The 15,179-nt window shown below is 44.4% G+C and overlaps 1 protein-coding gene across 1 annotated transcript in view; it reads right to left on the bottom strand.

Moving 5' to 3' along the window:
- The window catches only part of LRPPRC (leucine rich pentatricopeptide repeat containing), a 675,215-nt gene that overhangs the window by 579,728 nt on the left and 80,308 nt on the right, over positions 1 to 15,179 (bottom strand). The window contains exons 3-6 of the mRNA XM_086927797.1: positions 4,810 to 4,932; positions 4,195 to 4,316; positions 3,580 to 3,638; positions 3,094 to 3,180 (exon numbers count right to left, since the gene is read on the bottom strand). Of these exons, the coding sequence (XP_086783923.1) occupies positions 3,094 to 3,180; positions 3,580 to 3,638; positions 4,195 to 4,316; positions 4,810 to 4,932 (391 nt within the window). The remainder of the gene's footprint in view (positions 1 to 3,093; positions 3,181 to 3,579; positions 3,639 to 4,194; positions 4,317 to 4,809; positions 4,933 to 15,179) is intronic.

Below are 15,179 nucleotides of genomic sequence, written 5' to 3'. Positions count from 1 at the left end.
GCTCATTGTTAGTAGAGACGTAAGTGGTTGCAGTTGGAAGTGGTGCCACCCTGATAGAAGTAACTCCCTGAACCAGTGCTGCTGTGGCCACCTTGAGGCAATGAGAACGATCGTGCAATGCTCCGCCCTCATCTTCAGGAGAACCCTTGTGAGTGGGGGGTCGGGGGGGAGGGGGGAGGGAGGCAGAGGAAAAGCATAGGCAAAGATTCCAAACCATGAGATCAAAAACGAATTCCCCCATAACCCCGGCTGTGGGTGTTCGCTTGCGTAGAACTTTTTTTAATTCTACAGGAACCGTGGGCTTAGAAGAAGGCATGCAAAGAAACACTGCAGAGAAATACATTGATCTCTATGTTTTTCATTTTTTAATTCACAATGGAATATATTGAATAAAAAAATAAAAAGGATTCACAGAAATTGGACAATATGTAACAAAAATATGTTTCCGTTCACCACCAAGCTGCCGCTTTTATAAATTCCAGAAAACACCAGCCAAATACATCGTTTAAAGCGAATAGTAACCACATACGCTCACTATGAAAGTAAAAAAATGCTGGTTTTTGAACTTGCGCCTAAATGAATAAGAAACAGGCATGAGACTGATAGGAAAGCTAACCAATAGCATGGAAAGATCCGGCTACAAGTCCCACTAAGTTCTAGGTAAACCACAATGTGCCTCGCAGTAGGCATAACCTACAGATACACCGAACACATATCAGGAAGGTGTTCCGCTATTACTAACACACACAAAAACAAAAGACTGAGCCAGAATGGTCAAATACACAAAAAGCAAGGCAAAAAAGGGCAAATATTCAGACACTTTACACAAATCATAATTATAAGGATACAAAGAATGCAACCCCAACGTGAGATATCCACAATTCACAAACGACGTGGCATTGTAACAAATAGAATGTCACAGGCAGTCCAAATTATATCTGCATTAGAAGTGTTGTCAAATAGGGTGGAGGAGTTTAGTATCCGCCCTCCCTTACCTTTGTCCCGCGCACTTGTCAAGAAACTCCCTCAGCTCTCTGCGCACAGCCTCCTGAAGAACATTGAGATTCACTTTCCCGTTGGACCGGTGAGCCGCCATCTCCCACAGACCAAGGAAATGACAGATCAGGTGACCAGAACGTCACATGACTCTACTGGACGAACTGGTGCGCTGGGAAGATGTAGCGTTTAGATAATGACCCAACGTGGTGGCCATTTTAGACCGCCACGCAATGGTAACATTTATCTTCAAACACTTAATTAACAAGTAGTACCCCTCTCAGCAGCACCCCAAATAAAGTGCACGTTACAGTCATGTGTGCCCTGGCAGTGCCAATTGCGGTCCTCCTATGAACAGCCAGGGCGAAGCAAGTGGTACCATCAGGGAGACACACGTGGATTCAGTCTGCAAAGTCCGTACCCACACCAGGAGGGACAGTGCGCGGTGGCTGTGCCACCTTAAAATAAGTAGAATGCTGAGGAGGCGAGGGGCATGCTTTCTAGACCCAAAGGAAAGACAACTTTGAGAACAAGCACGGAATCGAAACCAGTGGTGCACGCGCACCACAGAGGAGCGGGGGCGAGGGAGCGCGGCAAACGCGCCCTGCTGCGCGTAACAGACACCAATTGGAAGTGGGCGGAGCAAAGGCAGGACATGCGCCCGCCTTTGCCCAATTGCGTGCTGTATTTTTTTTTTTTTTAGAAAACCCACGCAAAAGCCAATTGCAGCTGACGAAAGCAAAAGCACACGCTCTTCAGCTTTCAGAACCCCCTACATGAGGTCTTGTGCTGCGCACTGCAACGCTAGGCGCAAGACCTAAAAACATGCGGTGGGAAATCTGAGAGACAGAAGCCCCTAAGAGGAGTGTTCTAGTGGGTGATACTACCTGATTGGTTGTACCTTAAAGTGCTACGTATATAAATCTTAGAAGGATATTCATTTTATGATGTTAATTCTTCACCTTCCATCAATTTTTACAACGTAAAGCCTATTCATACACACTCTGAATTGGTTGATTAGTTTAAGGAGAAGTGAGATATATGTGTAAAGCGCTCTGATACCCTCACGGGTCAAGTTCGCACTCTATAATACACTAAAATAAATAAATATGCTATAGAAGAGTATCCAAAAACTAATTTATTGTCACTTTCATTGCCCGTCCATCATTATCTGGCTCAATCACTTGCGTATTAGAACTCATTTCTTTAGTTTTCAGAGACTGGCTCAATAGCTTGAAAATATGTCAATGTGATTAATGAACAGACATATCCAGGTAAGCATTAAAGGACCTGGACATGTATTTTCAATAGTTCTTGAAGTCACCATGGATAATGACCTTATATTCTCTTCAAAATAGTGAAAGCCCACTATAATTCTCATCTTTTCATAAAACTTCTGCCACTTAAAAGTAAATCGAGGCAGAAGCAGACTTGTTTTGTACCTCTTCCCAAGTGAAATTTAGATGATAACTTTATGTTATATGAACTCTAGCTTCAGAACTGTCATCTAAAATTTTTACACTAAGTACTAGCTTTGCACCAACGTTTATTTATTCAATCAGCAGACACAGATAATCTCACACAACACTACTGTTTAGTAAATCTACCAGAAGCCTGGTGAAATCTTGTCCTGTCCTACCATTTATGCAATGACTTTGAGCATTGTTAATAAGATTTTCATGTGATCTTCAATGCTCATAAACCAGATTTGAGAGAATATTTCAAATTCCACATGAATTATATATATGGTATGAAACTTAAAACATGAGGGATATCTACTTGATTAACATTATGTCAATTAACGACTTTCATTCTACATCTAAATTTCTCTTTACTAATACTTTCATTCTTAACAGTCGCTATTCACTCCTTGTTAAAGATACTCTAGAACTCATTGAGAAATTCATAAAAAGCTTGATTTGTCCCTTAAGTCAGTCTTTTAATCGTAGTATTAAGTCTCTTCTCAGTTATGTTCAAATTGAACTAAATTATTTCTACTGAAGAAAAACTGCAATCTGTGCTATCTAATAGATAAAACCTGCAGTGCTTTTACATTAAAAAAAAATATATATATATATAATGTAAATGCGTCATTACCCTGATTTTGCATGTCCGGTAACTAATGTATTGAAAACTGCCTCTGTGATTGGAAGATCTTTGTTCTTCATGAATCCAAGAATTTTGCTGCAAGATAAAAGACAATACTGACTGACCACTGTGGTCTATGCCTATAAAAATATAGAACATTTACAAAACAAGTGATGGGTAAATAATAACAAGATACACAAATACTGGTGAAACTGCTTGATGAACATTACAAATCTGTATTGTGACTGTGATCAAAGGCAGGAGTACAACGAAAGGGGGAAGTCTATCAAACGTGGCAAGTGCTGCACATAACCCAAAATGGATAGTAGGGTTATCTAACTTCATTCACTTTTTTCTTTTATCTCTTTTCGAGAACTACTACTGTATAAATATACAAAGAAAAGTATGTGTAAAGGGTTGCCTTTAAATTAACATTGAATAAATCACACCAACAATGGATCTCATGACAAATATGTGCCTGGTGTTGTGTCGTACCTGGCACCCTCAATATCTCCCTCGTTACAGAAGGCAGCAATCAACCTTTGATATGTAACCTGTAATTAAAAAAAATGCAGACTCATTATTTGCAAAGAGGAGTACATAAAAAAAAACACAAAACGAAGGGGAGAAAGGTGCCACGACTAATGGGGAGTGTACATTTAATTTTGGAGTGGCAAATCCTAGTATGTGTCTGTGCCGAACTGATATACTGATCAGAGCTGGCAGTGCCCTGTGCGTCAGATAGTGGGAGGAATAAAAAGTGCGTATGCAAAGGCAGATGTATGCTCGAATCCTGATGCTTAAATCGACCTGTGCGCATAAGAGGGTGTGTAAATGCAAGTATGCCTGGTTCTGAAACACCTGCCTGTGCTTGTTAGTCACAGCTTTAAAGTGGCTAGTAATGAAAATGACAATAGATGTGTGCGAATGAGTTTCATATAGGATTTCCCCACATCAGCATTATCCCCACTCCTGCAAACTACCATGGTTGTCAGTTTGACAGGCTGGAGCACAGAGGCGGGAGTTTCCGCTCTGCGGACTGCATGATCTCCGTTCACAACTCAGAACATGACACGAGGCGCGTGCAGAAATGATCGAGCGAATACCAACCCGATTTGGAACAACATTAGCGGCCTCCATTTTCGCCAAGAAGTCGGTGGGCGAGAATCTGTGCTCATTCTGAAGGTAAACTTTCAGTAAGGCATTGTAATGGCTCACGTCATACACAGCTCCTGAAGTGGAAACAGAAACAGGCGACTACGTAAAGAAATGGTACCTAAGTAACATTTAAAAACAAAGGTGTCCAACCAATTTAATATCCTCTCAATCAGGGAGGGGTCCAGACTTGGGAGCCACCTATCTGCATACTGAAAAATATTTTAAGTGAGCCTAAAGGCTACGCATTATCGCGTTACCGTACTTCAGTGACCACCAGCTTTTAATGTAAAGCAAACAAAATATTGCATACGGACACATTTAAAAAATATCTCGGTGTTAATGGCGGGTGAAATCAGAAGTTACCAAGCTAAACATAATGGTATTGTTTCAGTGCCCCTAGGTGTCACTGTACTCTCAGAATAGGAACTAACATGTTCTCCTTAACAACCCACAGCAGGGCTTTCGCTGCACAATTTTCCAGTATTTTTAGACGCTCGTGACCCCCTGGCAAGCGTTTTCAATCACGTCATACAGGCAGATTTGCATTACGCTACGCCAGGATCTTACCTAGATTTTGCAACTTGTCCCATATCTTGTGGGCGAGCTCGGTTCTCTCCGGCAGATGGAGTTCGGGCAAGAGGGAGCCGCAGCTACGCAACAATAGCAAGGCCTGGTTACTGCTGGGGTAGCCTGCAAAGGAACAATGCAGCAGACACTATTACATAAACTCGGAAAACCTACAACAAATTTCACTTTCTTTATTTAAAAAGAAAAAAACAACCGATTGCACTCATCAAGAAGATAAGCAATTTAGAAACATGTATTCGTGAACACAAATTCTGATGGCATGGAATTAATTACCCGTGCAGATTTGCAAATGTATATACCTGGATGTTCCATGCTGCTCCATTGTGCGTACAAGGTTAACAAAGGAAGTTTACATCTGAGCGTTAAACCGCACCCCAAAACACCAGTCACTAAAGTTTAACCTCATTTATGAGGCCCAGACTGCTAAAAGAGTTCTGGGGTTGTTTGTTACTGTTCAGCAAAGAGGTTGGCTAGCAGTTAAAACCAACCCATTCTGATGGAGCTGGGCCAAAACTGATTTCATTAGGGCTAGTCCCAGTTTGTAGTGACACAGTAAGGAAAATATGCCCTAGAAAGAGGCCTATACATTGAGCTCTGTTACCAGGAATGTACCTTGAATCCTGCAAGCAGTAAGAGGATCATTGTAAAAAAACATTAACCTGCAGAGTTGTCTTAGATAAGATATAATTCTGTGGCCTGTATTTTACATGTTGTAATTTGAAACAGCTAAATTAAGCCTCTATTCTGTTAAAACCGGCGACAAGATTCCATAGTCTGAAGCTGGAGTCTTACTGTAAATTATGTGAGGATTATAACTCTAGTGCTTGCAAGGGAATACATGCTAGAGCAGGTGCAATTCTAGCTCACGGGTGGTGGGTAAATTGTTTTTAGTCACCTAGTTGTTTATCAAACATGAGTTGCATGTTTCAGGGTTAACTCTTTTTCTCTTTATGCCTGTGTGTCAGAAGTCTGTGTGAGTGCTGTCCTGCAGAAGATTCTGGACTTAGCCAGCGTTTGAAGCATCGGGGATTTCATCTAGTGTTCATGCGGAGGAGCAGAGAATGGGAAGTTAACAGTAGGAGGCTGGAGGGATAATTCCACCCAATAAGTGGCATAGGGTTAACTGAGTCACTTGCTTGGCTTACCTTTAAAAATCTATGTAAGTCACCAGTTATGACTGAAAGAATGATGTTGGGTGAACATAAAGGAGCTGAGAGAGAATCCAGTAAATCAGTGCTTCCAAAACCTTTTAGAACCATGCCCGCCTTTTTAGTACAACAGTCTTTAGCGGGGCACCTAACTTTAATCAACATGATACAACGATTTTTTTATTTATTATTATTATTATTATTATTATTATTATATTCTTATATAGCGCCAGATTCGACCCCCAAAGGGGTATCTCCGCGCTTGCCTTGGTAACCCGTCCTGGCTTTTCCCTGTGAGATAGCCCCTACAGGGCATCCCCAAGGTGAAAGCCAGGCATCCCGCCGCGGGGGGCCGTTGTGGAGATTAAGCCAGCTTAATGCCCAGAGTTGCAGAGTGTGAACCCATGATTAGGTCAGGCACCGAAGCGAGAATTATCGAGTCCATGGACATTTGAGCTCAAGACCCTGCCGCGTCGGGAATTGAACCCTGGTCCCGGGTCTGAACTCTGCTTCAGGGTCTGCCTGCTCTAACCAGTGAGCCACACTTCTAAAACATTGTGTGGCAGCACATGGCTATTTACAGACAGCACATTTTCCATTGAATTGGTCACTAAATTTGCACAGACGTACAGTTTTATAGCTAACACTCTACTGCACGGAAAAGATAGTGTTTGGAAATAGGGTTTCAGTGAATAATACCAATTGTGCATCACAAAGTAAAGTGCCTTGATTTGCTCTGATACTACTAAAATTTTTGCTTCAATAAGAATTACAATTTTAAAAAAGTGCTCAATTTTGCTTTCTTAACTGCCGAATGTATACAGTGGATTTACATCCCAAGGCCAATGAGAAGAGAGACAAAGCAACAGGGGCAGGTTCCCCAGCCGTGTCGCAACTTCTGATAGGGCTGCGCTTCTAGTCCTAAAAAGAACCTGGGAAAGGGCTAGAGGTGGGTCATCTTCTTTAACTGGACCCTACTACTCAGTATGGCTCCTCCTTAAAAAACATGGCTTATTGGTTACAACACCCTGCACCAGATTCCTGCTCTGCTGAGGTCATGAAGCCTCTGAGTTGCCAGCAAAGGAAGAAAGGTAAGTAAAAACACACAATCCAGTGTTGCTTTTCTGTGCATTTGTCAGTATAAGTGTGTTTGCAAATGAGTGAGTGACTGTGTTTGTTTAATGACTTTGAGAGGGTCAATGAGAATCAATGAGTGAGTATGAATACGTGAAAGCGAGGGAGTGAGTAAAGCACTGTGAGTGAGTGAGGGAGGGGGAGATTGTGCGGAGGAGTGTGTGTGTCTATCAATGGTGCAGCAGTTGTAGTTGTAATAGGGCACAGCGGCTCTGGTGCAACTGCTTCTGCTGCAGTATTAAAACAGAACACCTGTTCCCCAAGAGTTCAAATCAGAACCCTGGATATGAAAGAGGGAGTGTGTGAGTGTATTTGTGAGCATTTGTGAGTGGGAAACAGTGAGAGCTTGGGTACATTTGTGTGCGAGGGCATCCAAGGCAAATTTTGGAAAGAACGTGATGAACCTGTGGCAAGTATTCCGCACCACCACTTTCAGGGATCACCAGCCGCTACAGATGTAGACACCAACTAAATGTACATTAAGAATTTGAAACCTTACAGTGGAATACCCTGGAGGTTGGCAAGACTGATGTACACACAGATTTATATCACAAAGGAGTTTTAAAAGGGTTCAGCAACATTGCAGAGAAAATGAGATTCCATCTACAAACAGAGAAGGGGTGAATCACTGACAGGATATAGATAATTCAACATACAGTTTCCCCTATAACGATTCAGGAGCCCAAATGTAAGTAAGGTTCTGCTGCTGAACCCAGTAAGATATTTCAAATTGCAGCCTGTTTGGGTCAAGTCATAACCGCTTTCCATTGCATCTGTCCAAGTTGACAATTTCTTGGTGGAAAAGGTTTTTTAAAAGTCTATTAGAGCCAAACACTGTCCGCATTTATCAACTTATGAAAAATGTGAAAAATTCCTGGTGGACAACAAACATGTTGAATATAAATGTAGAGTTTGTATAGGTTTGTAACGGTTCCTAATTTTGGCAGACTTTGAAATGGAGGATCGCCGAGATAAGTTATTATGTCTACGATTACTTATCAGAGTGTGAGAATAAATCAGCAACCCCCTTCCCCCCCCCCCCTCCTCATCCCCCCACCACGCCTTTAGCAATAGGCACCCTCCTCAAGGACTCCTCCACTTTTACATTCTGACCCTGTGACCTCTTCTGCCAAATTCCATTCATGGCCACCGTCATTGTTCCCCTATGGGAAGCTCTGAAGCAATCACTTCAGGTTGCAAGAACAGGCAAATAACTCAAATCCAACTATGCAAACCCAGCAACAAAAACCTAAGCTGCATTTTATGGACTCCTCGATTCCTTCAGCTCCAGGGCCACTGCCCTTCCAAAGCAGCTTTTTTCTGGCAAATCTACCCGCCTCTCCATCTGTTGCCACTACAGGCTCAGGTGCACCCGACTTAATTCTCACAGACAACCATTCTCGTGGAAAGGAAGGCTCCAACAAGCCTCGTCGTAAAGAGGCTCGTTTGAAGGATGGCTTTGTCGCCACTGCAGGTGCATTTTAAGCAGCATTCAAAGCGTTCGGGACCCGCCCTCACGCGCCTCGCTTTCATTTCGCGCTTATTGCACACGAGCAGCGAGAGCGCGCGCCGCTGACTGATCGGCAGGGTGATCGGATTCCGACACTATACCAACAAGAATACATTAGCGACTGTCAAGACACACTTAATGAGTGGCGTTTCTTTCAGATGCAAGGTTTCACAAACATCGTCTACGTTTTACATACAGAAAAGCAGCCAATTATTATTATGAGGATTATTTTGAAGCGCACGCAGACCACTTTATGTTTTTAAAATTCAAAAATAGACAAATGCATCTGTCAAGATCTAGTCCAGTGGTCATTACTCCGCAGTTACCTGGCCACGGTTGCTTAGAGACTTACATTACCATTCTGCAAAGGAACATTCAATTCTCTATCCAAGGCTACTTCACCATCCCTGGTCTCTCCTAACAGCATCTTTTATAACAAAATGGTGGATGCAGGTTTCAATGTAGAAGGATGGTAACTGCGATACTATGTTAAGCTTCGATGAGAGAAGACCCAAAATGGGAATGGGGCTAGCGGTTCAGCAGGTGAATTGGTAAACCTTAGTTTTACCGTAAACCACACAGGCTGGTTGTTGAGATATGATAATTTAATAATGCAATCAGCAGGAGTGCAGAAAACTCCTTTATTGATGGATAAAACAAGGTATGAAGCCCATTTACCAGCATCCATCCAACTGTGTTAGTCAGTTTACTTGGAACAGCAAACCCTCCTCCAAGGCAGTAACGCAGAACTTGAAAGCACGCTTGGAAGATGCTCTGACATCATAGCACAGTCCACAGGGTGCATGAAAAGTACAGAACAGATGCCATAATAAGAAAACCACACTGTGCAAGTTTAGAGATTAATAAAAGACGATGACAGAAATAGCACATGCAGCATGGGCCGAAACTCATTGCATCAAGGAGGAAAATAAAGCCAAGAGGTTTGACGAAGAACTGACCACATGTGTTTTCTAAGACGACGCTAGCATTACATGTTCAAAGTGGCCACTGAAAAGCCTTTTCCATGACTAGCTTCTATCTCCATACACTCAGCTTTCTTTTTTTGTACAGCAGGCTGAACTAAGCTTTTGTGGATACTAGCCGCGCATGTCCAGATTATTTTGAAACGATAACAGACTACCTTGATGGGCTCCGTGCCCTTAAACCATCAGTCGATTCTGAATGAAAGAGTTTGATGTTAACAGATGGGCCAATGTAGAACTTGATGTCTCTAACAGATGGGCCAATGTAGAACGGGTTACATCGGGTTAATGGTAGAATCTGAAGGGGTCATCAATCCACTTGACTAGTTACTGGGTACCAGAATTCCTACGAGAGGGGGTGCACCCCCATGGACTGTGGGGGGGGGGGGGCGCTTACCCCCTATGTTTTGTCTGAATACATCAGGTCAGCCCAATCCTAAACCTATGATTATTTGGTGTTCGACCCCTTAGCTCTGAAGGCTTTTCCACCCCCAGTACCGAGCCCTTTTTCTGATGTTTGGGGCTCTTCTCTTGAAGTTCTTTTTAACTTTGTTCCACAACTGGTATGAAGGTCAAACTTGTGCCCTTTTCTCCTCACATATAGGGACTCGAAAGGTACCTGGAGTTTGTGAATTACCCTGGTAGGAACCAAAACCATAGGTGGTTAACATGTTCTCTCACCCATGGTCGGCGTGGGTGGGCTTTTGCTGGGCTTCACCTCCAGGTTCCCCCCCCCCCCCTCTCTCAAAAGCTAGAAAAGGAGGTAGCACAGCCAAATGTTCCCTCCTTGTTTTGTCCTTTGAGGGGCTTGGGGCTCCCCAAAGGACATTTACCAGAGCACAATTGTGCTCAATGCTCGCATTTCATACGCTCCCAGGTAGATGTGGTGCTTGGAGGCATCTTTAGGATCAATGGACGGGGGAAATCGCATGCACCCCAGGGCCATTTTCATTTGGCTCCATCCCAAGGGAGATGGGGACCCCAGGGATACGGGGGCCCATGGTATATGGGGACCCCAGGAACATTTCATACGAACTGTGGGATAGAGACATACATACCCCTTTTTAGCCGCTAACCCGGAGGACCACACTTCTGGGCCAGTGGTCCATTTCTTATTTGGAAAGCTGAGTTTTGCTCTTGGTGGCCAGCTCTAGTCACAGGTAGCATGGCTTCCAGGACTCCTGGCCTCTATAATGTTGCAATTCTTGGGAAGACACACTTTTACTGATCTACATCCTCACACAGGTCCATCTCCTGCCCGTGTGCCAGGCACTTCTCTAGGACCGGGGTCTTCCTTATCAACACCTCACATCCAGGGGTCCAAGGCAAAGTGGCCATGCCTTCGTCTGACCACTTGCAAAGCACCTGGGTCAGTTCCCCTCCTTCTGGAGATCACATTTCTAAAGGGTCAGTACACAGAAGATCGAGAGAAGCCATGCAGGTTCCTTCCAACAGGTCAATCCCTCTACTGTCCCCCAGTGGTTGTGGGGGCGGGTGGCGACGCCATCAGCCCAAGGGAAACAAAACCTAGTTCCCTGGATACCAGCAGAAGCCCAAAAGCCTGCTCAGCAACCCCGAATAATTTTGCCTAATCTCTGCTGATGACGGATAATAAGCCCAAAAGCCTGCTCAGCAACCCCGAATAATTTTGCCTAATCTCTGCTGATGACGGATAATAATCCAGAAACACGTGTCCAGAGATGGCCAGCACTAATCTGCACCCACCTGGTGAAACACTCAAGACTTTCCAAGTGTACTCGCTTGTCGATCTGAACTGCATCTACCATGATGCCCAGGGGCGACTCTGCTGGGAGGTGAAGCAGTGTGCTCCCACACCAGTTTCTTACAGTAATTAAGTGGGCCCAGTAGAGTGAGTCAAAGGCCAGAATCTAATTAGGAGGCCAGTCGGGAACAAATATGAAATCTTGAATAATCACAGGGAGTGCAGATATGTTGAAATAATGCCAAATCTGCATTCACCGTCTGATTTCCTACGGGATTAGTGCATCATGTGCAGATTTTGCACACAGTGTACAATACAGTAAAGCACTTGGCATACATCAGTTAAGCACTGCAGATGTACATACTCACAATATTCATGCCCACTATTATTTCAAAGCCTGAGCAGGACACCACTAATCCATGGGAGGGGGGGGGGAGAGAGTGTGATACACTACATGTCCCCTGATACCAGGCTGAAGAAGACCTTAGTCTCCCACCCTCATGTCACACACATGCTCAGGTGCAATTACCCCAGAGTCTCATACTCTAGCAGCGCTGCTGCAGACCTCATCTTAAAAGTCTGACACTGGCGGATAGCACTATTAATCCATTTTAACATCAGAGTTTAAGCTGAGTGAGACTCAAGGTAGGCGTCTAAAACATATAGTTCAAAAAGCAAATAACAAAGCAAAACACAAGGGGATTAACTGAGGTGGAAGTCATATTCTGGCATAGTGAGATGAGTGGATAAAGCCTCAAAAAAATTGGGTCAGGTTAAACACATCAATGTTGGACATCTGTGTCCTCACTGGCTTAGGCATTGTCAGTGTTGGGTTCTTTTCCAGATTGGTCAATCCTTGTTAATTGCACAAATGTGGTTTCAAGCGGATTAGCCAATTAGTGCAGGGATTCAAAAGCATTATGGGTGTGGCCAAAGTAACAACCAATGATGGGACTTGAGCTAGAAATATGTTTGTCGGTATTGAAATATGTTAGCAGAGCCAATAACTGTAGTGGCCATAATGTGCATCTGAGTCCGTCTTGTTCCCTATCTAGTTCAAATATTTCGAATACTTTAAAACATACATCTTCAGAGCAAGAGAAGGACAACCAGAAGACTACTGGGCTGATGGAATCCAGTGAAGGTGAACCACATATACTAATGGACTAACTAGAGTTCTTTTCTCATGCGCCACCATCCAGATTATGTTGGCTGGGAGATGATGAGGATGATGATGATGATGGGGTCATGTCATCAGTCCATGCAAGATGGTTCAAGTGGCACAGAAAAGGGGCACAACTCAGTACAGATCAAGAAAAGGCGCCAGTTGGATGGTCTTGGTAAGTACAACATAAAATTGTACTTCTTAATGTGGCTACTGTGCACCAATTTATAGTGGGTGGTGATGAAAGTCTGCAGAATGTGCCACATTTTTTTCAAGTCAGCCCTATTAGTCTCTGTCCACACTACTTTGTTCCTAACAACTGGAAGCAATAAGTAGTAGAAGAGCTCAGGTAAACAAAGCAAAAAAAGTCAGAAGCTGGTAGGGCCTTGGCTGGAGGCGCTAGATAGACAGAAAAAGCATCCAAAGTGTGCACAAACACGACCTACCTGTAGTGCGGTATCAATCAATCAAGTAGTATTTATAGAGCACGGCTTGTCACCGGCGAGGGTATCAAGACACTTGCTGCAGGTCTCATTCGAACAGCCAGGTCTAGAGCCCCTTCCTGAAGTTGGTCAGCAAGGCTGAGGTGCGGAGGGGGAGGGTGTTCCAGATTTTGTAGGCGAAATGGTAGAAGGAGTGTTCTCCGGTGCAGCAGTGGCGAATGCAAGGGATCTGTGTGAGGTGAGGAGCAGAAGTTCCTTGGGGGGGGGACAGTGAAAGTGTAGCCAGTGGTTCAAGTAGGCGGGTCCTTGGCAGTAGAGGACTTTATTTACGTGGGTCAGGAGTTTGAAACGGCATCTCTTCTGGACCGAGAGACAGTGGAGGTCTTTCAAGATGATGTGGGTTCTCTTGGTCAGGTTGAGGATAAGTTTTGCAGCTGCTTTCAGGATCCTTTGGAGACTTTGTATGAATTTGGTGGTGGTGCCTGCATAGAGTGTGTTGTCGTAGCCTAGTCGGCTGGTGATGAGCATGCATTACTGTTTTCCTGGTGCTGATTGGGGAGCCACTCGAAAATTCTGCAGAGCACACAGAGCATGTAGAATCAGGCTAAGGACATAGCGTTGACCCGAAGTTTCATCGAGAGTTCACCATCTAGGATGATGCCGAGGTTGTGTGTGGCCTTTCAGTGTGGGTTAGGTCAGAGTTTCAATGGGCTCCAGGAGTGGTTCCTGAGGGCTGGTTGTTTGCTGAAGATTAGAACTTCCGACTTGTCCATGTGAGGTTTTACAGTCATCCTTCATCCATTCTGATAAGTCCTGTACGACGGTTTGGAAGTTGGTCTTCGCAGCAGAGGGGTAGGCAGAGAGCGATATGACGATCTGTGTGTCATCGGCATAGGGGATGATGTTGATGTCATGCGATCAGATGATGTCTGTAAGTGGTCATGTTGACGTGGAAGCATGTTGGGATGAGGGATGAGCCTTGGGGAATGCTGCATTTGTTGTGCTTGGCTTACGATGTGAAGGGAGGGAGGGAGGCGGACTTTCTGGGTGTGTCTAGTCCGAAAGGATGCCATCCATCTATGCATGTCATCTGTTATACCAATCTGGTGTAGGCAATCAATGAGTGTGTGGTTGGAGACCGTGTCAAAGTTGCTGTCCGCACCAGGAGTGCCGAATCACATTTCACTGGACATTGGTTAGAACATCAGCACACCGGCGCACAGTTGAAGTTCACTATTTTGGAAGTGTTGACACACAAGACTGGTTTTGATGGTGGCGGGGCGTTGGCCCAGGGGGAGGTGTGGTGGTCAAGATTTTTGCAGACGCTCATGCCGGGTGGTTTGAGTGATCACGTGGAAATGTTGTGTTTCTTGTGGGTACTATCATTAAAGTTATATTTTGATGTTGGTTCCATGATATCCGCAGTCGGGCTGCAATGCTCTGTTTTGCTCTTGAGTTTACTCAGTGGATTGTGAATGTGCAGCTTTGAAGGCGGTTTGGTTCTCTGACACTAGAGTGGTGTAGCTAATTCATTATGTGAATTGGTATTATTTTGAGTGCTATCTTATTTTTCTCACAGTTGCAGCACTGTGCATCTGCAGTTTCCAGTGGGCACTGTAGCTGTTACTTTGGCATCACTTCGTTCTTCTGCCTGTCATTTTATCCAGCAGGCACTGTGGCTGTCATTTTTGTATTGCTTCATCTGTTTTTCGGCCTTTCAGTGTGGCTGCGAGTAGTTGCCGGGTGGCTGTCATTGTTTTGCAGTGGTTTGCACATAGGAGTAGATCACAAGTTTTTTTCATTCATGGTACTGTTTCTATTCCGTTGTTCTTTGTGAACGTCTGGGTTTGCGTGTTGCACATTTTCTGTGTGCCACTGGAGTTTCACGGCACTTTGCTCCAGGATGGCGCACGGTTTCTATTGCGGTCGGTCCTGTTTCTAGCTTCACAGTGGCATTGCGTGTCTCGTGCACTGCGTCTTGGAAGCTTAGTGACATGGCAGAGTTGTCACATCGTGCCATGAGTGCAGGTCGGAAGTTTGCCACAGTCAGAATCATCTGGTCGCCCTCGGTGAGTACGATAGCGGTCACGCAGGCAGTGTAGTCGGGGCAGACCAGTGTTGACCATGGCGTGGCAGCCGTGTCCTTCCGACCTGGGGCATCTGATCCTTCAGAATTGTTTGTCGAGAAGGAGTAGAAGGTTGTACGGTTTTTGGTGTGGAGCAGGTAACCATTCGTTGAGTTT

The sequence above is a fragment of the Lissotriton vulgaris genome, chromosome 6 (genome assembly GCF_964263255.1).
Source record: "Lissotriton vulgaris chromosome 6, aLisVul1.2, whole genome shotgun sequence".
NCBI classification, from domain to species: domain Eukaryota; kingdom Metazoa; phylum Chordata; class Amphibia; order Caudata; family Salamandridae; genus Lissotriton; species Lissotriton vulgaris.
Note: the sequence above shows the minus strand (reverse complement) of the source record. Positions and strands in the feature narration are given on the sequence as shown.